Source organism: Scatophagus argus, chromosome 17 (genome assembly GCF_020382885.2).
Source record: "Scatophagus argus isolate fScaArg1 chromosome 17, fScaArg1.pri, whole genome shotgun sequence".
Lineage (NCBI taxonomy): Eukaryota > Metazoa > Chordata > Actinopteri > Scatophagidae > Scatophagus > Scatophagus argus.
The window spans coordinates 17,789,875-17,817,859 of record NC_058509.1 but is presented as its reverse complement, the minus strand read 5'-3'; the positions used below and the strand labels follow the sequence as shown (position 1 = coordinate 17,817,859).

The 27,985-nt window shown below is 39.5% G+C and overlaps 1 protein-coding gene across 1 annotated transcript in view; it reads left to right on the top strand.

Annotated features, from left to right (window-relative positions):
- kcnk9 (potassium channel, subfamily K, member 9) overlaps window positions 1-26,621 on the top strand; it is a 34,006-nt gene extending 7,385 nt beyond the window's left edge. Inside the window, exon 2 of the mRNA XM_046418316.1 lies at window positions 24,801-26,621. Coding sequence (XP_046274272.1) covers window positions 24,801-25,684 — 884 coding nt within the window. The 3' untranslated portion in view covers window positions 25,685-26,621. The remainder of the gene's footprint in view (window positions 1-24,800) is intronic.
- Window positions 26,622-27,985: the final 1,364 nt, after the last annotated feature.

Genomic DNA, 27,985 nt, shown 5'->3' with positions numbered 1-27,985 from the left:
ATCTAAACATGTACTTGCATGCCTCATTATACTTCAGCAGAACAGGCTGAAAAAAAACACAGACATTTTATAGGCTAATAAAGTATTTTGCAAACATTTGCCTAGTTAGACATCATTTATTTGGATTCATGTTTCAGCCCACCTGACCAGTTCAACATTCATTGTCATCTTTGCTCTGTTTTGGTCTCCACCAATTCAGTATCGTATTATTTTTGCTAAAAAATGGCTGCCTGTTGCTACTGTTGGAAAAGAGGTGGATGAGAGCTTGTTGAAGTTTGTGGGCTGGAGAATCGAAACAATGGGCTAAAACGCATAACACACTGGAGTTGAGGGAACTGCAGAGTGGAATGATAATCATTATGACTGACTCCTTTACACATAATGATCTGATCCAGTTGCTAAAATAAAAAATATTGATGGGACAGCTTTAAGAGTTACTCCTGTCTAGGTCATAAAACACTGTTTTTTTGCTAAATGAATGCCTCTATTGTCAATGAGAACTTACTTTAGGAAATCAAAGATACATTTCCCAAATGTCAAGTGTAACGTCACATGACTGTGTGATTATGCACATAATGGTAGAGTCAAATGCTGCTGTTTTATAGTAGTATATAAGAGTGTACCATCCTCACAGATAAATGAATCACCTGTCCTCTCTAATGAAACCGCTTTGTGAAGATGAGTCAGATGTCTTTGTTGGACCTATCGTGCCAGTCAGAGTTTCCATTCCACTGTGCAGCAACTGCCATTTACAGTACAGCACGTCTTTCTGCAGGGATTCTTGACTCGCGCTCACACATTACATCCAGTTTATGTGCCATCAGGATGATCCACTAAAAGAGAGTGCATTATGAATCAACCCATTCAAAGCAGCCATTATAAAATATAAGGCTTTTTACAAATGGCATAGTGGTAGAAAAAAGAATGTAAACTGTAGCTTCCTGTTGGTAATTACAATTATAGATCATACAATAAATCATAACTTAAAAAAAGCATCATGTTTTTTTGTGTCCTCCCTAAACTCTCTGCATTTATTTATTATATTGTATATAACCTTTTGTTTGTTGTTGTGTTTAAAACAAACACATGTCTGTTTAAAACCACCGATTTAAATGCACCATAAGAAACATATTTGACTCAAGCAAGGAAATAATATGGTGCATACAAGGGTTATCGAAAAGTTTTCAAAGGGTCAATTTGCATAAAATAGACACGCTCTGTGGTGTATCTGATACTCCACACAGGCCAAAGGCTGCTAAAAGCTCCACTTTGCTTCCCGCTCAGCAGTTGTCCTCTGCTCAGTAATACACACTATAATCTTGACAGGGATTGTTTGCTGCAGTCATAAAGATGTGACTGTGATGTAGACTGTGATTGTCGTGTGTATAAGCGTGTGCGCACATGAGGGTGGAGGGTGGACATACAGTTGGGGAAAACACACCTGGTCCATCTATGCTGCATTTTGACACGAACCGATTGGAGAGCTGGATGTACCAGTGTCACTATAGATGAGGTCAGCGTTGCCCTTTGCTCTTCCTGGCAGGCAACAGAGTGAAACTCATTACCAAAGAGAATTCAGTGATGGTTCAACAGCTTGGTGTTTTTTTGTCAATGTTTTCATTCGAACATCAAAAACCAGAGCCATGAGGAGGGTCAATAAGCCTGCTTACCTATTTGAATTTTCTTGATGACATATGACCTGTAATACCTCGGGTTTCCCATTACTTACTATGGATTATGTAAATCTCCAATACATCAAGGACATATGATTTCATGGCTTATTTTCTCAAGCAGCAGTCAATACAGTGATTGAGCATATTTTAAACGCGATTTGTTCATTCATAATGCATGAATTTCGTAACAGGTGTATGATTAATGGCTTATTTCATGGTTTTAACCGTGTTCATGTTGTAATGGTAGGAAGAGATGTTCAGAACAAAGTGACAATTTGTAAATGAAGGTCTTTTTCACCGATTGTATGTTGTTTTTGGTGGTGTTTTGCAGTCATTCAGCAAAACAAATTGAGCATATTTTATAGAAATTGCATTTCTCAATTTCACTGTACCTCACTTAAATCACACAGCAACCGGTTCTGCTGCAGTGCACCATTAAATCTTCAGCCTAGTTTCTGAGTCACGATTAGTCTCTAGGCATTTGTGCCAGAACATATGGTAATTCTGCAGGGATCAGTTGACCAAAATTATAATTCCACAAAAAAATTCTTTTTTTTTTTTTAGTGGTACAAAGCAACACAGGTTTTGTAATATCTCTCTCTGAAATTCAAGCCTCCTTCCAAATAGAGTGGCCCTGAATGGAAATTATTATGTGGTCCTCCTCACAGACGTCTGTCCCCTTCACTCTGGAAAATCCACAGAAGTTGTTATCACCTGTTTTTATTAACAAAAAAAAAACAGTGTGAAGTAAATGCTTAGAGTGAGGTCAGCAGGACGTTGTTTTTTGACGTTGTTCTCAGCAGTTTGAGGCGATGATCACAATTCTGTTCACCTCTATTTTAACAGAGTGGACGCTTCCAGAGGCTGGTGTCTCTAAAGGCCATCACATTAAGCTGATATCATTATGTTTTGTGGCTTGAGTCTGTCTTACAAGACAACAACCACCTCATAGCTTTGTAGCAGCACTAACAGAATGGCTCTTGGGATGGCAGTGCCAGTTTGTTAGTCAGTTCACTGAAACTGGAAAAATCTCAACAAGTATTGTAGACTGAGCAGACATTTTGTACAGATATTCATGGACTCCGGACAATGAATCCAGCTGACTTTAGTGAGGCCCTGACTTTTCTCTAGCAAACACCCCGGGGTTGATTTTTCTTTTCTTTTTTTGGATTTAGTGAAATACTTTGACAGCTATTGGATAGAGTCTGTGGAGTTTGGACTGGAGACAGTTACTGAGTATATATTACATGGAGATTTTTTTTTATTACATAATCCCAGTTTCATGTAATCCATTGCTGCCCAACCCTGACCATATGTCATAGTCCATGTGTAAATGAGCACTAGTCATCCTGCTAGTTCTGGAAAATGAGACATTAAAAACTCTATCGGTCATTTCATTAAGTTTACCTGTGAGATTACATGTCGCTACATATTAAACGGTTTAGTTTTCATAAAGCAGCTGTGCACCAAACTCATTTGATGGACAACCTAAGTACGAATGTTATCTTCTTTTCTTCACTTCATATTCATTTAAGATGCTATTATGTTCCATTTTGATAAATATGAGATGTTTTTGTTCACTTGAGATTTTATTTCCATGTCTGCACCTGGTGAGATCAAGTCTGTGCTGTAAATTAGCATCCTGGCAGCCTGCAGTGATTCCTCATGCTCGATGAACTTGAGCTTTCTTTACTTCTCCAAACAAGAAAGTTGTTAATATCATCTGACTGCTGCTTATTGAAAAATGATTCCAAGCGTTCACCCTAGTTGCACTTTGTTGCCAGTAGATTATTTTCACTTTGCCGGAGTGTCCTAGCGGGAGCTTGATGGAGGTCTCAACACAGATCGATGGGAATGGGTTCCTGTGGTGCTGATGCTCTCTGTGGGAGTCACTGGCTCTGGAGCCGGCTGGTCTATTTTCTCTTCTCAGAGGGTAAACTGTGCTTACGAGGTCCCTTGTTACAGCACAGTTTGCTCCTGTGGCTTCATCTTAAAAAAAAAAAAAACAACAAACAAAAAGAAACAACAACAAAAAACTTCTTATCTTAAAGAAGATCCCTTTTGATTTTACACATCAAGGTCAGTTTACTTATAAGAAATATGACTAAGTTTAATGTTTAATGTCATGTCTAGCCCTGACTGGAGCTTTTTGAAGTCTCAGAAAATGACCCTGGTGATGTCATCAGAGGTTATTTTCTGATTACATCATCAGGAGCAATCCTTAGTTACATACAGTGCCTATGAAAAAGTATTTGCTCCCTTGGCTGTTTTATAAATGAAATCATAGTGAATATAATTAACCTTTTTTTGACAAAAATTTACAGAAAAACCAGATTTCTACAAAGTAAGGACAGTTAATTAAAGATATGTAATATAAAATTAGATTGCATTAATATCCACCCCTTCAAGTTAGTATTTAGTAGGTGAACCTTAGGCTGCAACCACTGAGGCTGTGTGGGCAGGTCTCAGTCAGGCTTGCACATCTGGACTGCTCGAGCTCTGTCAGCTTGCACAGGGATCGGGTGCGAACAGCCTTTTTCAAGTTCAGCCACAAATTCTCTCTTGTTTTTAAACCATTCCCGTGTAGCCTTCGCTATATGCTTCAGTAGTAGTGAAAGCTTTAGAACATGTTGTTTATTTGCACTTCTGTCTTACTTGCGTGTCATTAAAGCAGTCATACACACAGCACTGTCCAGCTTTCATCTGTGGACATGTTACAAATCACGGTCATCCACCTTGGTTTTTCCACTTGTTTTACTGGAATGCTGTCATTCCTAACTCTGACTTCTTTTCATGGTAAATAGAAGGCAGCATCAAGATGCTGTTGCAGTGCATTATGAGAAAGGTAGAATCCAGTGTTTTTGGAACTTGACCTTCACTAGAAACTGAAAGTCAGGATATCTTGGCCTCTGCTGCTTTGACTTTGACCAGTATTTATAGAGAGTTTGGTAGCATTTCCTTTAGTGCCAAACTATCCATTTTAAACGTTCATCGTGGTTTTTACAGATTAACTCCCTGATTCAGCTTTGACCCACCATATTCACCATTGTTACATGCAGTTTTTCTAATGAGTAATAATGTGTATATCATTCATCCACAGCAGCCGAGATAAGCTAAACACCTCACCTGGTGACAGGACCCTTAAAGCTACTGGATTTAAATCACCTTTAGGCTAAACCATGCATTTGTAAATCTTGCCATACTCAAGGTTGGTCTGATTCCTGGCTCTCATTACTTCAGTCATCTCAAAGAGCTATCAGCCTCGACACTAGCCTGAGGTAAGCATCAATCATGGAAATGCAGCCAGAGATGAAGCTACAACTAGAAAACGTAGGTAATCTGAAATAAACAGGCTGAATAAATGCAAATTTGTAGCAATCTAAAGCACATTTAGCTTCACTGCACTGTTCTGTTCTTACTGCTTTCCTCCAGTGTTATTGGTACTACTTCTTTGTCCTGTGCCTGATCCATCACAACAATGTCAGTGGCTCGTGGCCAGCATTTGCTGAGTGACTTCTCATCTGTGTGAAGAGAGAAGCCTCCATCATAGAGAGATAAACATGTTCGAATGCCCACAGGCCAGCGAAAGGCTTTCTCTCACCCTTGGAGTTTCTTAGAACATTCGATTGGTGCTGAACGTTTGTTCCAGGCCAGCTCAGATGAAACAGAGTAGAGCAGAGATCACAGTGGGCTCATCCAGGCTCAAGTGGGCCAGTGTGAATGAGGAGTGGGGTCCGCGAGCTGTTGCTTGATGAACTGTAATGTTTCTTAGTAACTGGGGGCTAGGGGCCAGGTGGCGTCCCAGCCTTGTTGGCTGAACAGCTAGACTGTCACAGGAGAGAAGAGAACAGAAAAGGTAATCCTTAATAAATAAAAGGTTTTTGGGAGCCTGGTTTTACTGTCCTGTTACATATCTAGAAGGGTTCACACAGCTCTAATTGTCTGGCTTTCAAAATCAAAGTCCTTGATGTTGAATATAACATACTTTATTCAGTGTGCCTTCTTCCCCAGCTCTACGCAATATAAATGTCCATTCGTCCATTTTCTAAACTGCTTATCCGTCAGGGTCGCGGGTGGGCTGGAGCCTATCCCAGCTGACTACAGTCAAAAGGCAGGGTACACCTTGGACTGGTCGCCAGTCAGTTGCAGGGCTGACCAATAAAAATGTCATATTTGATAATGGTCTTCATAGAGAAAGGTTTTTAACTGACAAACTACAGTACAGTAATTACTTATCACTAAACTCAACAAATATCACTAAAACTCAAGACTTGATTTGCCAATTTTATCCTGCATCCAACACAAGTCTGAGAACATTTCATGGAAATAAAAATAGCATGAAGGTCATGCACTGCAAAGGGGTGTTCTTATCAATTATACAAAACATATTAATGCAGTTAATTCTTTAAAATATTGATATGAAGTCTTATAACATGCATGCTAAATTCAAATGTTGTTTAATATATGAGGAAAGAAGCTTAGTGGATCATTCTTGTTTATCAGAGCTTGAGATGTAAGAGACGCTAAGTTTTTAGGCCATCATCATTATAAATTATAATGACGCTGTATTTACCAAGTAAATGGCTGGGATCGGTCATAGACATCAAATGGGACATGAAACATGAGCAGCAGGACAAGAGACAAACAAATCCACAGGATGATTTGTAGCCGTCTTTGCAGCACTAAAAGTGAAATTTTTCAGCCTTGTTTGTGGCAACAAAACCAGCTATTTTAAGGCAAAACTAACCCTAACCAAATGTTTTTAGTGACTAGACATAATCCAGGGTTTTTCAGTTTTTGCACAGATGAAACAAACAAGATACAATATGTTAATCACGAGTGTACTTGATAAGACTGAAGTGAGGCTATTTCTCCTGCCTCCAGTCTTTAGGTTAAGATAATCTCTTAATAGACAGATATGACAGTGAGCTTGTTATCCAACTCTTGACAGAAACAGTGAAAAATGTAAACTATTCCTTCACTTAGTATCAACAGATGGGCTTGGCTGAGAAGTATGAAGGCACTGAGAGACAGACTGTGGTGTTGTTGTTTCTGCTCTTTTCTTTGGATTTGCTGACAAAAAGAAAATATATGATGACACCATTTTGTGGTGTGTTCTTTCAGTGTTGGACCAGAAGACCTTTGAACTGTGTCACCTGAATCTAACAGCAGTCAGGGAATCAAGTGGGCACTGCAATGCAAGTTCTGACATTTACCTCACGTCATCCTTTGGCTGCTAGGTGCATTTTGATCCACTCTGGCCGCCCCAGGCTATGAGTCAGCACGAAACAGCACCCAGCTGCCAAACTGCTGGGTGTTCCTCTTTGCAGCTCAGGCAAAACATGGATTAGCATTTCATGTTATTGTTGTGCTCTTACACTGTTCTCCTGGAGTCACACACACTCTGCTCGTTTTCCTCTTTGGCATATTATTCCCCTAAGGAAGCTGTACATTAAACTCTGGAGTGTTTTATGTAATTTGTCAGTGGGTATAGTAAGAGTGCAGATGACCAGTCCTACTCCATCACTACCACCTGCTGTTAATTCTCTGCGGCTGGACCCTGACAATCATCTTCCATCTGCAGCTCTGTGCTGTAATGCACTCCCACACGGTCTTATCACAACCACTTTATTCCATCTGTAGAAAGAGTGGGAGTGTGTGGTCTCCTGTATGAGTTATTGCCACGGAACAGCAGCATGAAATCAGCGTCGGCGGCTTGTGCACAGTGTGTGGTCCGCTAGCGTTTTTGATACATGAGTAGTATCTCTGATACTAAATGTGGTACCCCCAGAGGGAGGAAAACAAATACAGTGTGAAAGCACAGTGACAGTGGAATTACACAGGTTGGAAAAAAAAACAGATACACCAGCAGTATGAGGGCTTTAATTCTAATACAACACCTTCAGTTTCATTCTTGGGAGCATGTTGGTGCGTTTTGTTTCTGATTGTATCATCATTAATTCATGATTGATGAAAGAAATGTGACGTACAGCTGAATTATCATCGTGAAACACGATATGCAACATGTGCTTTTTGAGACTGCTCAGTTGAGTGATTGCTGCAACATTATGCATGCAGGTGTTCAGTTTGTAATCTGGATATACATGGCGATTTCTGCAAATACAAAGCTTAATTAGTTTCAAGTCATTGCATGTGTATACAAATGCTGATTTTCTACAGAATTAATTGCCATTATAACAAGCAATGTGGAGACTATTGACCAAAAATAAAGGGGCAAAAAGGAAAGACAGTTTGCAGTTTGTTCTGTTTGGATGTCCTCAGCCTTCAGAGGGCATGTGACAAACAAACTGTAGCATGCAGCCAAAAGGCGACTAGATGACCATTAGTTAAAGCTGCGCGACTGCTGCGGGTCAACACAATCACAGGTGGGACTAACACTGCATGTCTCCTTCTCACAAAAAAACACCCAAGACATCAGTTTGAGATGACCCTCTGACTACAGCAATACATATCTCTGTTACAAGTCTGTTGGCGACTGGAGAAGCAGCAGGGCACACCAGGCCAAGTGGTGTCAGTTTCTCTGGGGAGGTGATTTTAGTGAGAACAGCGTGAGTGCCTGTTGCTTAGCAGCACTCAATGGCTGTATTTCCCAACACTGGGCAATGAGCTTCATTAGGTGCAGCCTAACAGGGGATATAGAGTGACATGTGGGACAGTTCAGAGTTCTGCCAGGGGCAGGCTGCAGGATGTGAGCGCGACTTGACTTTAAATATGTGAAGACATTGTCAAGATACTTTGGGAGGACAGTGATGACCAGCTGCTGTAAAATGCATCCAGTGTAATGTTCTCTAAAGAGGTTTAATTGGGTTTTTATAGGAAGCACAAAGAGATTATGCTTTGAAGTTAATGACAGTTATCAACAATGAGCAGAGCTGAATGCTGTCACTGTGCTCCAGGTTTCCTGTGATTCTTCATTTGGTAGAACATAAGCATACAATTAATGATGTCTGAAGCAAATTTAGTCAGTTTGTATCTCTATTAACAGAGAGGAGAGGAATACGTTTGATTTTTTTTAAACTTTCATTCTTAGTCATATGATCATTTCTTTGCACTTGTGTAAGCCATATATAAGCATTTAAAGAATGTAAACAAATGTGACACCGGAAGTCAGGAAGGCAGCATAAAGGATAGAGAAGAAGAAGTAGACAAAGTGCTTCTAAACTAAGCAATGTAAACACTGGTCACATACATATAAAAGGAGGAAATACAGCGCCCAGTGTAATAAGAAAAATAATTAACAAAGCAATGGCAAGTTGTTTTTTGTAAAGGTTACAAGTTCTTGGAGTATCTGTGCCACACCTTATCTAGGGGATCTTTTCTAGTTGGCAGAGACAAAACAGAGCTAAAAGAAGGCTGACTGGACTTCATGTATCAGCAGGCCCTAACTCTAAATGACTGTCAATGGTAATCCGTAGCTGCTGGATGTTTTTACTAATTTTGTTACGTCTATGTTACTATCTTTGCAAATATCTGAGAATAACTGTGACTTTAGTGACAGAGAAATATCCTCCAATTGAGTTTCAAGCTGTTAAAGGTACAAACTGTGGTGTAACATGGTACCTTGCTCTTCAGTGATGGAGCAGAAATCCATATGGCTCTCGCTCATAATTGTCAGCTAAGAACAAGTAAGCCTCACCTGTACAGAACTAATTACCGGCCTTTACAATATTGACAGTCCATTGACATTTTCTGCAATCTTGGAAACCAATGGCCCAATGGATCGTCCAACTATTTAGCCTCTGGGGACCATCGTTTCAGGGCTTCTGGTGTAGCCAGCAGTTGAATTGAGCAGTTGTCATTGTTTATAGAGATGCAGTAATGGAGTTGAAGTTGAGAGACCACTAGTCTCTTTAAAGAGATACCTGAATATGAATGTAGATACATTTATAAAAGCTTGACGTAAAAGCAACAAAAAACAGCAAAATCATTGTCAGACAATAGCCAGTGGGTTCCAAGACTGCATTTCGACCAGTGCGTTTGGCCTCCTTTGCTGTCCACATTGAGCGTCTGCATGCAACCACAACCTGCTCAAAAGTGATTTGTCAATACTATTCAGACTACAAACAGAAACCACAACGCTTTTGTTTTCAAAAATCTTGCCCCTTTCTTACTCTTACAGATATCTGTTTATAGAGCTTATGTTTTTCATTACTTGTAATGTAACTTTAAAGGTGTAAGAGCAGCTGTTTCTGTAATAGCTTTTTCTTTGTGCTGCTTCTGAGTAACCTGGCTGCTCTCTCTGCTAAATGTCATTTAAGAATTGACTGAAGACATGTTGACTACATGAAGCCCAGAAACAGTTCAGTCACTGAAGCATATTATCAGCTCTGGTGAAGTGAAATACACTTTAACAGATAATTGGTCTGTGATTATTTCTATACCCAAAAACATTTTTAATGCAGGTGAATTTCAGGGGTGGTGTTTGTGTGTGTGTGTGTGTGTGTGAAGCAGCAGAGAAATGACCCAAAAATAGACTGTATAGGTAAAATTAATGAGTAAATGATCAAAAAAAGAGAAAAAAACAGCTCACAGACAGTTCAAACAGAAGGTGTATTAAGTCCATGGATTTACAAGCATGAGACAGCAACAGGTGCAGATATGGCAGGGGTTCAGGTAACAGGATAAACACTTACAGGTTTGTGGTTGTATGTCTCCAGACACCAGTGCAATTGTAGTTGCAATGCAATGTTTTATTATTATTTTTATTAAAACATTGCGATGTCACAGTGTCACCTTTGAGGTTTGGGAAAATGTCATTTTAACATTTTTTTTCATGAATTGCATGGATTCTAGAGCTAAAAAGACATATTTCTCTTTTTTTCCCCCCCTTTGACCATCAAAATCTAATCAGTCCATCCATTTGTGTCAAATTTCAAAGCGTTCTTGAGATATCGACTTCATGAGAATGAGACAAACGGATGGAATGGAAAACCTGAGAAAATCATCATGCCTTTTGGCCACGGCTGTCGCAGACACGGAGGCATAGAAACAAAAGCTATGACGGCAACAAAGGATCTGGGATCTCATATATATATAAAACAGTGCTTTGGATCCATGCTAAAAGTGCACACAGAAACTGAAAGTGGCATGTGCCAAAAGAGAAGCATATGTGAGCATGTGGATCAACCTTATTTAATGTCCCCTACACGCCCACATTTAACCGTAAATGTTCAATGCACCTCATTAATGTTGATGGACAGGGCTAGAGGTGCTGGCAACAGGTCATAGTGATTTTAAGAGATCAAGACAAAGACACGAGAAGTGAAGTGTTTGTGAATTAGGTAGAGGTGAGAAAGCACATGTGGTTTATTCTCCCATTGACATAGTCCTCTAGCAGTGTGAGGACAGTGTAAACACTGTGCAGCATTACACACACTACAGTGTCAGAATGACTGCTTCACACTTTGCCAAGATGACTACGACACTCAGTAATATAACAAGGTTATTTATTTGTTTAAGTTTTGTTATGGTGGACTTGACCCGCATTACGATAAAGACTCATAATGAGGATAATAGAGTGCACTGACTGTGTGAGAGTTCATTTCCAGATTTTATACAATCCTTTAGTGTAGGTAGTGACGATGTGACTGGAGAAGGTGGAGTGTGTGTGGTAGTCTCCAGTACACGCTGTCCTCCTGACAGCACAGTTGTGCTCACTGCGACAATTTGCACGCAAAAACCTCTTAAATCGTACCTGGTGGCACGCACAGTAAAAGATATCTGCTCTGCCACTCTTTAATGCTGTTTGATGTCATCATGGATTTCTTCAGCTGCTCATGATAAATTCATCAGTTACTTAATGTGGTTGAGGTGAAAAGGACTCACTATGTTAATGTTAATGTATGTTAATATCAGGAAAAGGGAGTTTCCTGAGTCTTTGTGCCTGTCACATCCTGGCATCATCCTAGCATTTCAGCAGCTGCAGGAACTCCGCAGGTACAAGTACAAGTGTCAGCACCATGGCTCAATAGCACAAACAACACAAAAACACTGCTGGTTTCAACGCTGATGCTAAAGTGGATTCATAAATAACATGTGATGTGAACATTTAATATGTGAGAGGCATCATTACATGTATGATTTAATTTCAATATCACCCATCACCACATGCATCACCAGTTTCCCCTGTCTTCAACTTCTTCCTTCCATGTGGGAGTTTATGTACAAGTGCCTGCCATCTCCTGTCAAGTTTGTCTGTAAAGATCACAACTTTTATGTAGGAAGTGGTGCACTCCTCCTTTGGGTATATGAAGCAAGTGGCTGATGAGGGAATGAGGAGCAGATGGGAGTGGTAGAATCTGGGGAGCAAGGAGAAAGGTCTGAGGGCATCTGGTGGACTGGTGAAGAATAGCAAGTATGGGAACTGGGGGGGGGGGGGGGGGGGGGGTGGTAATGCAGCTGGAGAAAGAAACAATGAGCCAGACTGTTACAGCAAACGTTTTTGATGAAATGTGACTTACTGTGCCTTTAATTATTAGGACGACTAATGTGGCACACAAAAGAGCTGTGGCAAAACCAAATGTCAATCTAAAACAGCCCATACTGTGTTCCTTATAGGCGTTCAGCTCCCTGAAGGTTAATAAGAGGTTTTACTCATTAATTCCCACATCAAAACAAACCATACATTTTTGACCCGGGTAATCTCCCAAACCCATTCTTGCGTTTGGTCGCCTGCTGTGAAAGTCACACAATCACTGCAGCGTGCCGCTGACAGCTCAGCATCTCGTAGTAAACTCCTCTAGTCATGTTCATCATTCGAGCTGTGGCTCACTCATGGTCTGAGATCAGTGGCTGACGAACGGCACAAACAGTCTTCAGAGGGAAGACTTCAAAGACAGCTCACAGCATGCATTTAGAAAGGAAAAAATTAGTGAAACATCCTTTCAAATGAAATATGGAATTATGATTTGCCTTGAAGGTTGCACAAGCATGAGTCACCTTTGTTAATACTCATCTCCCCTGTGGTGTTTTATCACTGAAATTGCTCCCAGGCAGTGTTGTGCTAGGAGTTGTGAAAGTGAAAAACAGAAGACTGAAGAGCGACGCTAGAAAGACTATCTGATAAGGTGCTGGGTGACTCATTGTTGATTGGTAGTTTTCAGGCGATAGGTAGGCCTCTAAGTCCCCTTTGTAGTGTGTGTGTGTGTGTGTGTGTGTATGTGACTGAATGCATGTGAGTGTTAGAAAGATAAACAGAGAAAGTAGGAGTGAATCTGAGCAGGCAGAAACCACTATGATTTTTCAATCATTCTGGTTTATCTCAGTTACTCTGTTACTATCACATCTTATCCCGATAGTTAGAATGGTTTAAAATGAAATGAAATGGTAGATGTATCACAACAGAAGTCAAAATGAATTATGTACTTGATGGAGGATGAAAGATTATACATTTTGTCTGGTGATCCTGAATTAATCTCTGGAAGTACTGGTACACCACATACATACTTGTGTGAGACACTTTTCAGCCTCTGTGGCAGACTCATTACGAGCAGTGAGAACGGTGAAACACAACTAAAGAATAAACGCTAAATAATTCAGCCAAAGCTGCACATGATGACTGAAATGCTTTCTGGGCAAAAAATGGATTATATTTTTGCTGTTTCTGCTCTGTGGATACATACTTGATCAGAACCAAAGCTACTCAAAACATGTACTACTGTATTAGCAGTAGCTCAGGCTGCAGTACGAATGCAGCCTGATTCTGTGTTGTTCTGCTGGTCATCAATCTGAGCAGCCACAAGATCACAGGCAAACTGGTTAATCAGACAAGTTCTGGGTGGCCTGGACGAGATGCTGTTGGCTAAAAGAGTTATCGACTGTAATGAGGAAAATGTCATTGACTGCTTGGATACTGAGCACACAAATATGTCATATAGCGAAGCTGTGTGTTCACACAGCGTTGTCAGCAAACCTAATGTGACAACAGCAAAGCAGTGTGTTCTGCATGTTTGCATCATGCTCTTTCTCTTATCCCTGCATGTCGCAGAAGTTCTTCAGTCATCTTGGCTGTGTGTATTTGGAGTCTGCAAGGGCCAGCCACATGTGTTAGATGTGATCAGATCCTGTATTTTTAGAAACATAGGAATCAGTGTAGAAGTACTCCACTACAGGTAAAAATCCTGCTCCACATCATTTTACTCAAAGAAATCCCAAAAAGGTAGCATATTGAGGCTATTGTAGCTGCTTAATATATTGGCTGGCAGTTCAGTATACAGGAAAAGTTTATATTTCATGTGTGTGCCATATTTTTCATGTGTAAAATCTTTATCTGCAAAGGCAGCTGCCATATATACACTGTGTTGAAAAAGTACAATATGTTTACCTCTGAAAGGTGTGCAGAAGCAATAAGTGAAGTAGAAATATCTCAAGTAAATATCATTAAATGTAGGTCTGAATTCAGACCCTTATTTTGTGTCTCCTGTATTTTATTTTTTTTTACTATATACTTTATAACACTACATTACAGTCAGTCTTTTGTTCTACTTGTTTTTGAGAAGTAACAAGGCATAAGAGTCTACAGCCACTGAAAAGGCCTTTCATTCATATTTTTAATGTCAGTGTTATAAGTAATGTAATTAGTCTTGAAATTACTGATGTTTGGATTAATAAGTGCCATAGCCTGGTCAAAATAATCAAACCAAAATGAAATGAAATCCTAAAATGATCTCATTTCAGTATCTCAAATCTGACCAAGACCAACAGCCATGTACTCCTTACCTGCACAACACTGATATGCCAGCAACACTTAATGTGCCCATAAACCTTATTAGCAAAAGTAGACTGGTTCACTAGCCTCTGCTTCGTGACAATGTATTAGCTCCGGCAAGCCAGTGATGGCAGTTGAATGTTACCTGATCAACATCAGCTGAAACACTGATTCAGTCACGCTGCTCACCAGTACATCTTTACGTTGAAATGCAGTCACTGAGGTAGTGTTAAAACTATATTATACTGTATGTTATGTGCCAACCAAGTTTTACGTCATCCACTGACCAGCAGTTGGTCTACTTTCTGCTTGTTACTTCTGCCCACTACACACCTCTGTCTCTGGCTGTATCCACTGATTCTCCCTCTGTGCAGCTCCACAGCTCCTTCCTTTCTACTCCCTCATTACCATACTTGGCGATGGCATCTCTTGCCTTGTGCATTCTGTGTGTCCCATATCTCAGTGATGTGTGTCTGTTGGCTTCTGTTCTTTGTAGCCTTAGGGGGTTGTTTGTTGCACCTCCTGTGGAATCCTGCACTGCTGTTTGAATTCGTCAGGGATCATACAAGAGCCCATTTCACAAAATAAGAATATAACAATTCATGGAATAAATAGATCTACGTCCTCTGATTCAAGTTTCATTGAGAGAATTACAGTGAGGCTAGACATAACAGGACTTACTCGTGAGGTGGATTACATTCCTAGCATACATTGGCTGCACATAAAGATGTAAGGAATCTGGAAACAGCATCCAGCTTCCACAGGCAATACCGAGGATTATCGACTTCTCTGTTCAGGCAGCTCAGCTTCTAGCTCTGACTCCCTTTTGTAAACTGTCTACCTTGTCTCTCCAAGAAAAATGGAGCTCTCCAGAGCAAACAGACAAGTGAGGGAGCACAAATTTAAAACTGGACTGTCCTTATCGTGCGTTGACTCTGCAAGAGTCCAGTCGCATTTCTTAATCCAGCTGATATCGCTTTTTCTGCTTGGCACACGAAAGCTAAGTGACCCTGCACATACAGAATTTATTCTTGTTTATTTAGCCTTAATTGCTGGTGCAGGCAGTCCAGCACTTGCTTATACAGTGACCCTGAGAACTTCTAGCTTCATTCTTTGACAGGAAATGGAAAAATAAGGATGCAGTCAATGTGATTTTTTACTGTCCTGGAAAACAACAGCAGTTCGGCTTGTCAAATCCTGTCCTTGCATACTGTCGTAATATGAATCAGGCCTGTATTTGTCTTTGACTGGTTTGTCAGGTCACCCACCAGCAGATGAAGATGTTTTGAACCTTTGAAGGTGTACAAAATATTGTTACATTTATTTGTAACTAAGGTCAGCGTATCCAAAATTTAAAGTGGATAGCATAGATGAAATTTGAGCTAAAGTCAGCAAATGGAAACATTTACTTCACATTTGTCCTCTTAAGGTACATTAATTGTCCTTCATGAAGATCAAAAATGGAAGCAACATGACAGAGATATCATTGCAGAAATTGTCAGGATGAAGGTTGAAGTGGTTGTGGTGGTTGGGTCAGCAGAGCACTTGACTTTGACCTGGAGACCAGTAGAAATGTTTTTTTATGAGCATGAGCATCATCCACATAAAATGTGTCAATATCCATAGTTGCGATGGAGAAAAGTCCTCATTGTGTGAGTTTATTCATTCAAGTTTATAAAATCAAAAGCACTAATCTGAAGCTTAATTCTGAGGCTGTTCTATCAATTATTTTCTATTAGATAATATACAGCAACTTCTGCTCAACCCATATCAGTTTGAATCTTGAACTAACAACTTCCTGTTAGCCCCAGCAGGTTCTGGTTTAAGCACCATGAGCTTCCTGTTTAAACCGTACCCATTCAGAGCACAGGTACAGAAACAAATAATTTAGTTGGTTGAACAGCTACAGATACAGATATGGGTGTATGCACCAGTTTCATACCAACAGCCAATATTAGGGTCTTCTAACCGTGGCTGTGATGTTTTTCTAACCCCAAAGTTTGAGAGTTGGTGGAGACCAAAGCAGTGTTCAAACTCCAAATTAACTGTAATTTTTGTACATTATTTGGTTATTTAGATATGAATTGGAAATTTGCAGCCCATGATTGTATGTGTGGAAGCACAAACAATAAAGGTGAAAGCTCACTGTTCAGCCCTGCTTTAACCAGCACCAAAACACAGAGACTTCTTAAAACCAGTTTTAAAAAGTTAAGAAATAGTTTTGATGTGAAGAGGGAAATTCTGTGTTTTCAGTCAGTGTTTTCCTGGAGCCAGCAGTCAGTAGCCATTAGGACAGCTTCTTCTGCTGCACAACACTTTTGCTGTTGCTGTGTCCAAAGCTTTAGATTGTGAGAACATCAAAGTGGTGATGAGAACCCTTTTCTTCCAACTTTTTTTCCCTTTGAATTGATTAAGTCTGACTTCCTGTACTTTGTATACTGTACACAACACTTTTTGGTGTACTCAGCCAGCCACAATTCACATTATCTTGCTTTTTTCTCCTGTTTGTTTCAAATAAACTGACCGCACTTAAAAAAAAAAACACTTCTTGAGGTCAGAAGATTGTTCTCTGGATCGTCCTCTTGCTTACTATAGAAAATTTTTGTTCTGATTTTTGAGTTAAATGACTATTGAGAGTAGAAAAGCAAACACTCAGCTGTGAAGCTATGTCTCATGATGACTTTAGGGTGAATCGGGTCTTTGTCTATGTGATCCTGCACTCATTGTACATCTCTGGATAAGAGCAATAGACAAACACTTAAAATGTAAATGTGATCTTTCTAAGCTGCTGGCAGGCATCTCAGACTATCAGTAAAATTGCCTCTTTGTCAGTGTAAAATTTTATGTTTGACATTTAACAATAGAGTTAAGATGACTAGCAGCTGAAAGACTATAACCATTATGGTACCATAACAAAGTGGAATTATGTGCAGACCTACTGTTTCAAAAAGCACTGACTCCCTGTCTGTAGTATGTAACCATGGTGCTCCCGCTTCCCAGACACATTAAGCTCTTGTCGGTGACGTGGTGGAGACTCAGGCAGAAAGCTGAACAAGGTGTTCTCACCTCTGTGCTCCCTGCTCTTCTTGACCTTCATTAAAATGCCATGGCCTATAGCAATTAATGCCACCAGGGCACCTGAAATAATACGAGACAGATTAACCTGCAGATCAAACAAGCAAAAGGTGTTGGTTTAAGCAACTGCTTGACACTTGTAGAGTAGCCATACCGACTGTCTGTGGGTGCTAATGAGGGACTGCCTTGATAGTGTTTTGAATAATAATTGATACACATTATAAAAGCAGTAACGTGGAAAGAAAGACTGAAAACCACACTGGGATATCCGCTACTGTACTGTGCTCTTCGACAAAATGATGTGCTCAAATGTGAACGGGATATAAACTGTTTGCTTTTTAATTTAGTGTGAATATTTTATCATTTTTTTAAAAAATGAATAATTTATGCTCTCAGTCCATTTATTTAAAAAAACAAGATACTCTTACTTCATGTATGATGGAGCAATTTTTGTTTCAAAATGTTTTATTAAAAAATCTGTAGTTTAGCTGTATGATCAAAGTGACATTTCCAGTTTACTTATAATGAATACAAATCACATAAAACTAAGGCTTAAGCTGTGAACCGTTTTAACTCAGCACTGGCCCTTTCTAATGAGAAAATAAACTGCACATAATCAAAATCTATAAAAAAAATTAAGCAAATATGTAACTCGGAAGGCGTCACTCATACCAACAGAGAACAATCGCAAACTTTGTAGCTCATGTCAGCTCTACTGAGCTTCTTAGTGTTTTTCAGCTACTCTGGTTGCATCTGCAGCTTTACTGTCTGAGGTCATCAGCCTTGTTTCCACCCACAGCAGGCAGCTCTGAGAAACCCACTGTATGCTGCCTGCCCAAAATGGATGACAGGCAATGCCAGTGGTGCTTTGTGTCTGCCAGATACATAAATAAGTAACTGTATGTTTGTGAACACATGTGCCATATGAATTTCACAATGAATTTTTTGTTTCAGCTTTCCTGCCACCACAAAATGACTAAAAAGGTTACTATTAATGCACCAAAATATATATAAAAAACAAACAAACAAACAAAAATCAGTCATCTATGAAAATAAAAGCAATATTTCTCACTTTTCTCTTTATTATTAATAATGGGGTACCACACATTATTGACTCCCATGAAACAGAGAGATTTCTGTATTTGTGCTTTCGGTTCACTGTTTTTTATTCTCTCTCTGGTTCGAGTGGGGATGAAGACCCACTGGATGATGTCATGCATTGGGCACCTATTAGGGTTTAGCAACAATCAGTCTTTAAAACAATGACAGTTTTGAGGTTGTTTGCTTTGTGTTAAACTGTGTTGAAATCTTTAGATATAATACTCAAGCATGTTTTCTCAACTGTACATTTGAATTTCTCATTTGAATACTGAATGTTGCAGAAAAACACTTGCTTTAAGGATTAATGTTGAGTCACTAGTTAACTGATAAGACAATCCTGGATCTTAGTGTCTGAACTCTTACTCTCTTAAGGTATAATCTTAGATGAATGTGAAATGTTCTTTTTCCCAATACAGAAAAAAACTGATATAATAACAAAATGATAAAATAATTATATTTAGGAAGCCAGCTGTGTCAATTTAGGGTTGCGGTAACAATGACTCACATTCACTGACACGGAGCTCACATTGTGGGTGTGGGCAGACATTCAAAATAAGTCATAGTAAAGTGGGCTGAAGCCAAACACAGGTTGAGTCATGCAGTTTATGATGAGACCTGTTTTGTTATATTAATAAATATGGAGGTGAGGTATGCTTTATTACTTTATTTTTAGCCTTGCTAGCACGATGGATCTCAACTATTACAACCATTGTACAAGCATTCACAAGCACTCCAGTGATTCCCTTACTTTTCCTCAAGATTTTTATTACGTGGTCCAGATATTTCTAGTTCTCAAAGAATTAATCATTTATTCATTTGACTGGTGGTTTTGTTCAAAGCAACAAACAAATTAGGTACAATCAGTAGTAACAGTAGTCGTATCACAGTGAATTAAAGAAAAGTCTTGGAGAATAAGTGCCTCAACCTTTCACCTGAGACAAGTGCTGAGAAAAACTTTGAGAAGGATTAAGAGAGAGAGAGAGAATAAGAAAGACTTATTAAGTAAAGATATTAGGAAGAGAGGGACTCTTGGAAAAGATAGGTCTGTGAGTGATTTTTGAAGACATTCACAGGGATTCTGCTGCCTGAATTGAGTTTGGTGACTCCAAGGAGGATCGATATTTTCCTGCTTTGCATTGTAGGACTAGTGGTTGTTCATTTGCAGATCATAGCAAATAAGAAGGCCCATAAACCCAAATGAGGAAATTTAGTGGCTGGGGTAGTGAAAAGTGGAGTGACTGGAGCTGTGCTTGGCTGGTTGAAGACCAGATGTGCAGCTGCATTTTAGACCATTTGTAGAGGTTTTACTGTGCATGTGGTGAGCTCTGCCAGAAGGGAGTTATCACCAATACTCATAAGTTTAGTGATCCCCTGAGTTTTTATCTTGTGCCACCACCAGGTTAAAGTTTGTCACTTATCCAGCCTGGTGTCATTCCCGGGTTGTCATATCTGGCCATGTTGTCACATCCCACAACCCAACATGTGGTACTCTGAAAGTAATATTCAAACCAAACGTCATCTTTTCATCTAATCAAGTAGTGTTGTTTCTAAAAAGTGTCGTTTCATGTAAACCACATGTGACAAAGGCTTTGTGGTGGGAAGGCTGTCCCGCACACAGGCACTAAAGACTGCCTTGTGTGTCAAAACATTGTTGGCATCTGACAACAGGGGGATTAAACTGTGTCAGCAATTTCATGATGGCCTAGCATAAAATTTTGCACAAATATTGCAGGTTTCCAGACATGTTTCCCAATAACATTCATGATCCCCTCGCAACTACTGTATTAACTGCCATAATGTTTGGTGTTCATATTTTTGTTCTCCTTTGGCAGTCCCCTGACCTTCCATCGTCAGAGTTTCACTCTGTCCATGCTTGGGTTTATAGTGAAATACCTACAAACTAATGACATTCACATCAGCCTCAGTCTTTGCATTTAGTACAAATTAGCAAATATTTGCAGGCTAACACATTAAACTAAGATAACAAACATGGCCGCTGTATTTGCTAAACATCAGCACTGTCAGGGTGTTAGCATGCTGACACATTAGCATTTAGCTCAAAGCACCACTGTATCTAAGTTCAGCGCCACAGAGCTGCTAGCATGGCTGTAGACGCCTATTTAAAAAAAAAAAAAAGCTCTGACATGGAAGTGCCTTGAGCTGAAGTTTTTAATCTGCCTTTCTACTCCAAATGACACTAAAAATATTTTCATGTTTCACCTTCGTATTATCACACTTCCCACTCTGGTTTATTCAACATTTAAAGAGTGACTCAACAGATTCACTGAGAGAAGCTACTCTGCTATAATGACCTAAATGCTCACATTAAGCTCACATTAATTTAACTCAAGAAACTAAAATCCACTGTATATGTTCTTCTTTACAATACTTTTACTGTATCTGCTGTTTATTTTAGCAAATGGCCAGCAGATTTAGTTCTTTCCCACTCATGAAATCTGAGTTTATGGATCAAATCTCTAAACATTACATAGGAGTTGTTACTGTATGTCATTAAGGCAATCATTTGCAACATTGTTTATTGTGATTAAACCTCCTTAAATATTAAGATGCACAATTTCAGACAATTTCGCAGCAATTTCTTGTGAGTGTCTCTACATCAGATTCTCATTTGGGCAAATTCACAGCATCTCAGCGGACTGTGGAGCTCTTCTCTGTCGCAGACACACTTTTTGCTTCTGGCAATTAAGACTGCAGATTTTGTCTGCTGGAGCTTGCAGGGGAATACAGATTGATAATGTGTCACCCGTTCTTCCTCTTCCCTCCATTTTCAAAATATGCCTTATTTTGTAATATTTGAGCGACTGCACCTTTCTGGTGCTTTTATCATTCATTAAAGAGTGTGATTCTCTTTCCGCTGCACTACACACTGCGCGGGAACACATGCGTTCACCTGTGCACACATAAGCACAAAACACCTGTGCATGGCAGGGCTCCGTGTGGCAGAGCAAATACGTCTGTTCCCAAGACAACAGCAGATAATAGAGTCATTATAACAGGACAAACAGATTACACAGTGCAGCGCTGCCACAGAAAACCACACATCACATCAGCGACATCAAAGAAATATTTTAAGAGACCGGCTCGGAAAAAAAAGAATAACTTAAGTTATAATCTTAATAATCATCTTTAGGGCTAAGAATTTGTCTTTTCTTCATTAAAAAACACCATAGCCGTAAAAGGCATCAGAAATTGAAAAAATAATAAGAGTTTAACAAACCTATCTAATCTTATTATCTTGTTACACTCAGTGATAGACATTAGTGGACATTATTTGATATGAAAGTAGAAAATGTCACAAACGATTACTTTAACTAGTAATCATACAGGCATGCTGTTCAGGTCTGTAGGTCATCTCACTGAGTCCCTGCAGATCCCTGTTAATCATACTGTACTTATTGCCTTGGAAATGTGAGGACAGTAATGAGAGTTGAAACATAAGAGCTTGAACTGATGAGACATCACTGTGGGTATGATTTCATCATCTTTTATCCTTTTAATATACTGATTTTGTGATGTCCAGTGTTAGATTTTACAGATCCAGACATTTCAGTGCCATCAACTATCACTACACTGACACTTAGGTGCTCGTCTGTCCGGTTTTAAGCTTAAAAAGATTATGGCAAATCTCATAGGAAATACAAACAAGTGCGGTGACCCTACCGTTGGCGGCCATTGGATCAATACCTAATACACTCCAGTATGATTGCAGCAGGGAGAGGCTGTTGAAAGCTGCACACAAACCTCAAATGAGTCGTCCGAACAGAAATCAGTTTTTTTCCTTGATATAACATGTTTGAGTGTAAAACATGAAGTTGAATGATCATCCTCAGAGGAAAACAGTGACAGTCTGTCAGTACAGTTGAACTGTAGAGCAAATCAAATGAAAACTGTCATTTCTTCACAGCTGCCACTGTAATTCATTATGTCCTAATTACTCCGCGAGAACAAATTTAAGCAATAAGAATCACTATCAATTAATTTGCTAATTTTGAGGGAATGAGGGAAGAAGACAGATGTCTGGCTGGAATACAAATCTGTCCTGAGATGTAATTAGAACTGACAAACACTTTTGGGATGTATTACTGCATCTTACACATGATGTTTGCTTTGTCCCAGACTGATTTTTTTACAAGCTGTATGTGAAGGTTCTCAAATCTTTTCTCTCCTGCATGAATAAGATTATTGTAGATAATTCTCTGAGACCACCGAAGATTCATTTTCTATAAATTGCTTGTGTCTACTATCATTATGTGCCAGTAGTCACAGACATTAACTTTAAGGACCAACCAGCGTTTGTGTATGTTTTTATACAAACACCTTTACTTGACATTTGTGCTGACCATCATTCATGCCACAGTGGTTTGACAACCCACTACATCCCACTCATTTTACCTCAACATGAAACTTGTATTTTTATTTATTTATTTTTTTTGACACTAAACTTTTTATGGAGCTTATCACATTTTCATTTTTGATTACAGTTGGTCGTTTATGGGAGGGAGATTATTGAGTGAATTTATTCTTTAAAGGTGTAACAGCTCGACATGAATGGCTTCCTCCTACTCCTAAGAAATATCCCAACTTTTTAGATGACTAAATTCACTCAGGTTCAGAGCAAATAGGTTGACCAAGATTCCCAAATTATATCATAACAAGTATTTACTCATTGAGATAATGGTTGGACTCTTTTGAATCGGACAACAACTTTAAAGCGATAATTAGGTTTCTTGAAGTGGTGTTATTCAGGCTGCTTATCCAGAGTCAGCTTTACATTGCTGTTCGACAGTCCTTTTCCGATAGGGGAACTAAAACGGCTGTAGTGCTCCCTTTAAAGCCACCAGAACACAGGCTTTGCTGCCTTGTCAGTTAATTTGTTTGTAATATTGTGTGACGTCAATATTTTCAAAGGTTAGTTCAGAGTCACAGAATTCACTCAATAAAATGAGTGATTTTTGTTCAGGCTGTTTTCTTACTCTGCATTCACCTAAAAGAAAGCTTGGAACTGAATAACTGAGCTGAATAATAACAATTACCTGATGGACACAGAAACACATTCATTAAGAGTCATTATTCTGGCCGTTTTCCAAATGTAACTCCAACATTTACTCTTTTTTTGTTTTGTTTTGCTCCACTATTTTCACCAGTTCTTGTCAAGGCTTAACAGACCTCATTTGGTGAGAATACTGATAGATTAGATGAGAGAACCAAAACCAAAACAATGAGCTAAAAGAAGCTGAAAAAGTCTTTCAATCAGCTTGGAACTAAGGATTGTGTACTGTTATTGTGTCCTGATGAAACATCAGGCCAACAACGCACATTGTATATGAAAGTATACGTTTTCTGGATTGTAGTGCAGATAAGATTTCTGGTGTTCTTTTTTTTAAGTGCATGATAAACACATGCTGGAGTGGGTAGAAAGCCAAATGGGAAAACATAGATTCAGTATTTGAGAAGGCAAAACACAGAACTTGTTCAGGACGTATCTAAAATAAATAAATAAAAAATGCTGTACAGCACACCAAAAATACTGTATCTCAGTTGTTCAAGTGATAGATGTGCCAGCTGATGGTGGGTGTTTCTTGGCAAAGATGTTGGTGTTTAATACACACATTATGAGCTGTGATAGAGGACAGATAATCAATACGTCACTGTGTTTTCAGCCCTGCATATTCAAGAACAGACGGTTTGGTTCATACTGTAACTTCTGGACTAACTGCAAATATCTCGGAAAGCATATAAAATTATTTATGTTGCATTTGAAAATGAAACATACTGTACGGACCCTATTGTTAGAGTTTCAAAAGTCTGTTTGTGCGTGAGTCAGCAGCTTGTGGTCTAAAGATAAAGTTTAATTAAGCTAAAAGCTTCACTGGCTCCCCCATGACTCCTTTCCAATGCCGCCTCCAAACTCTTCTCTTCACCGGAAACTTCTGACTAATTGGACAATCCACTCGCCATAATCTTTGAGCCCAAATAAGATTAATGAGCAGACACATTTTTGTGGCATGCACCTATTCAATACCCCTTTTGGCAGCGCTTAGAGACTCTTAGGCAAATTTCTTGCTTGGTCATGTTTGTAAACAAAAGGTGACCTTTGTGCTGTGGGTAGCGCTCAGGATGCCATTGCCGCTTCTCAAATGCCTGCACTTCGGTGAAATCTTTTTGCATCACTAATTTATACTGTCTGTCTGCTCTCTTTTCAGGCTATGGGCATGCAGCGCCGGGGACCGACGCAGGAAAGGCCTTTTGCATGTTTTATGCTGTCCTGGGAATCCCATTGACTCTTGTTATGTTTCAAAGTCTGGGAGAGAGGATGAACACTTTTGTCAAGTACCTCCTGAAACGTATCAAGAAGTGTTGCGGCATGAGCATCACAGATGTGTCCATGGAGAACATGGTGACCGTAGGATTCTTCTCCTGCGTGGGCACGCTCTGCATCGGAGCCGCTGCCTTCTCCCATTACGAGGACTGGAGTTTCTTCCAGTCATATTATTATTGCTTCATCACATTAACAACTATAGGCTTTGGGGACTTTGTGGCCCTTCAAAAGAACCGGGCCCTTCAGAAGAAACCACTGTATGTGGCCTTTAGCTTCATGTACATCCTGGTGGGCCTGACGGTCATTGGGGCCTTCCTCAACCTGGTGGTGCTCCGCTTCCTGACTATGAACAGCGAGGACGAACGGCGGGATGCCGAAGAACGAGCCTCGCTAGCTGGCAACCGGAATAGCATGATCATCCACATCCAGGACGAATCACTACCGAGGGGCCGGCGGAGACGGGAGCCATACCGGGCAGAAGTGACTGATTTGCAGTCAGTTTGCTCCTGTATGCACTACCAATCGCATGACTTCGGCAGCTCTGGGGGAGGGATGGGAGGCCTGGGCTGTGCCTTCTCCCATCAGAACTCATTCAGCTCTCAGCTGAATCCCAATCAGTACTTTCATTCAGTTTCCTACAGGATTGAGGAGATCTCGCCCAGCACCTTGAAAAACAGCTTCTTCCCTTCACCAATTAGCTCAGTGTCTCCGGGCCTTCACAGCTTCACAGACAATCACCAGCTCATGAGGAGAAGGAAATCCATTTAAACCACAACACAGACAGGACAAATAAGTTTCCATATTTTATACACAAGGTCAAACATTTCCAATGCTGCTCCTTACCAAATCTTATTTCAGCACTCCCCCCCTCCCCCATTTTTAGTTGTGTGTAATATAAAAAGTATTCTTAGGAACAGATGAAGAACACTACGCAGAACAGCAAGTGTGGACACAATGGAATGCAAAGCATGAAGCATGGATGTCTATTTTTTCAAGAGATTCCTCCATTTACACAAACTACAAGAACTTCCTTGTTTCAGATTTACAGTACAAAATTGATATATTAACTTTGGTTACATACCAAATGATGCACACTTGGAGAAAATGCTATTTTTCAAAAGGGAGTACGCTTGTTTCACCTTAACTTGAAGAAACTTTTACCGTTATGTACTATTCCATTGCCTCACTGCAGACAGAGATTTTAAAATGACTTAAAGCATCAGGTATTGTTTTCTATAAGCAATCATATATTTCAATGGTTTCACCACACATCAATCCCAGATATTGTTGCCAATGTTAGCATGTGCATTAGATGTCATTTAATGAGTGTGCCATGGTTTTGTGACATTCTTTGGTCTGTTTATAGAACAGCTGTACGAAGATCATCTGTTTGTCTAGGATTCAAAGGATCGTACTGTTGTTATTGATCTTTCACCATCTAGAATCAGGTCTGGAAGCAAAAGCTTTAATCTCGCCCACAATCCACCCCTCCCATGACACTAGTAAACACATTAGCCAGATTTGGATTGAGTATTTTTCTCCCATTGACACTCACATTGAAGATCCTCATTGCACTCCTTTCTAAATTAACAGTTTTTCTCAAATATTCAGTAATTATACAGGGAAAGAGGCAGAAGACCAGTTTGCATTGATAGACCAGAATGCAGTGCATTCAACAAAGGGGTCCTTTAATGATTTATATTCTGTAACATTGTTTTGAGGAGACATATATTTTAAAAAAAAAATGATCAAGATTGATGCAGCACAAGGTGAAGCTCCAAACAACACTGGATTGGACAAATCCCATGAAGCAGCTCAATGGCATCATTCATTACATCCTTACTTCCTCTCAAATGCCAACGTTTTTGTAACACAGACTGTCAACAAGCCTAAACTGAATAACCCTGTCACTGTAACATTATCAGGGATAATTTTCATACTTTGAAATATTATAGTTTGTAATGAAGACATTGTGGCTGTGATAGCTCCACACACTCACCTTTGACTGAGCACCACAAGTTCTCAAGATCTACTTGAAACATTGCTTGAGTTGGCCAGTACTGAGTGAATTTACAGATTGGATACTTGGAAAAATTATCAAATAACTGAATGAATGAAATGAGCATTATATTGTAATGATTATATCATTACGATATGATGCTCACTTCATTCATTTTTCTTTGGAAGGTAGATTTTTTCTTTTAGTTGTTTTTAAAAGAGACTACGATGATCATACCCCAAGGTCCTGCACAGTATTTGATGCAGGCCTGTGACCCTGAGTATGCTGATGAACCCAGATCTCAGATCTAACCATGCAGCACTGAGAGCAGAACTATTTACCGTGACAGAAAAGCCTGCAGATCTAAACTGACAACTCTTGAGGTTTGGCTGCACTTTGGAGCCATTGGGCAACCTGCTAAATGCATCAGCATGTAAACGAGCAGAAATAGTGAGTATGAGTTAATGTGAGTGGACAGTTTAAGATCACACATGAGAAAAACTTAATAACATCAGTATGATCCTTCTAGTTTCTGTAAAATATCAGAGGAAGAAAAAGAACAGGGATAATTTTTGTGTTTGAAAGATCTGAAAAGTGCATGAACTTTGTATCAAGAGTGGGGAAATAATTTCAAAATAACTTTAAAAGTATCTATTTGGCAAATAGTCTTAAGAATGATTCATAACATGACGTTTCTTTTGCTAAAGTCTTTCTCATTCAAACTGTACACTAATGTTTGTTCTCAGGTTTGAATGAGTCACTTATTTTTGTTTGCTCCTAAACCAAACACAATCCCAGAAGTACAAGTGCATCGGCCAAACGATACGATGCACATATCAAATCTTCATTTGCAAATAGTAGGAATTTTCTGAAAAAAGCAACTGACATGCATCATCTCGCTGAGGCCTGTGCTGCGTCAGATGCAGATGTGTACACCAGGACTCAGTCAGCATTATAGGCATCATCTGTGAGAGCCACTGGGCTGTAAAATATCTGAGCAATTCTGGATGTTAATGTTGATTACAGGCCTGTGACAACATTTTCACTGTCACTGAGTTCCTAAACTAAGC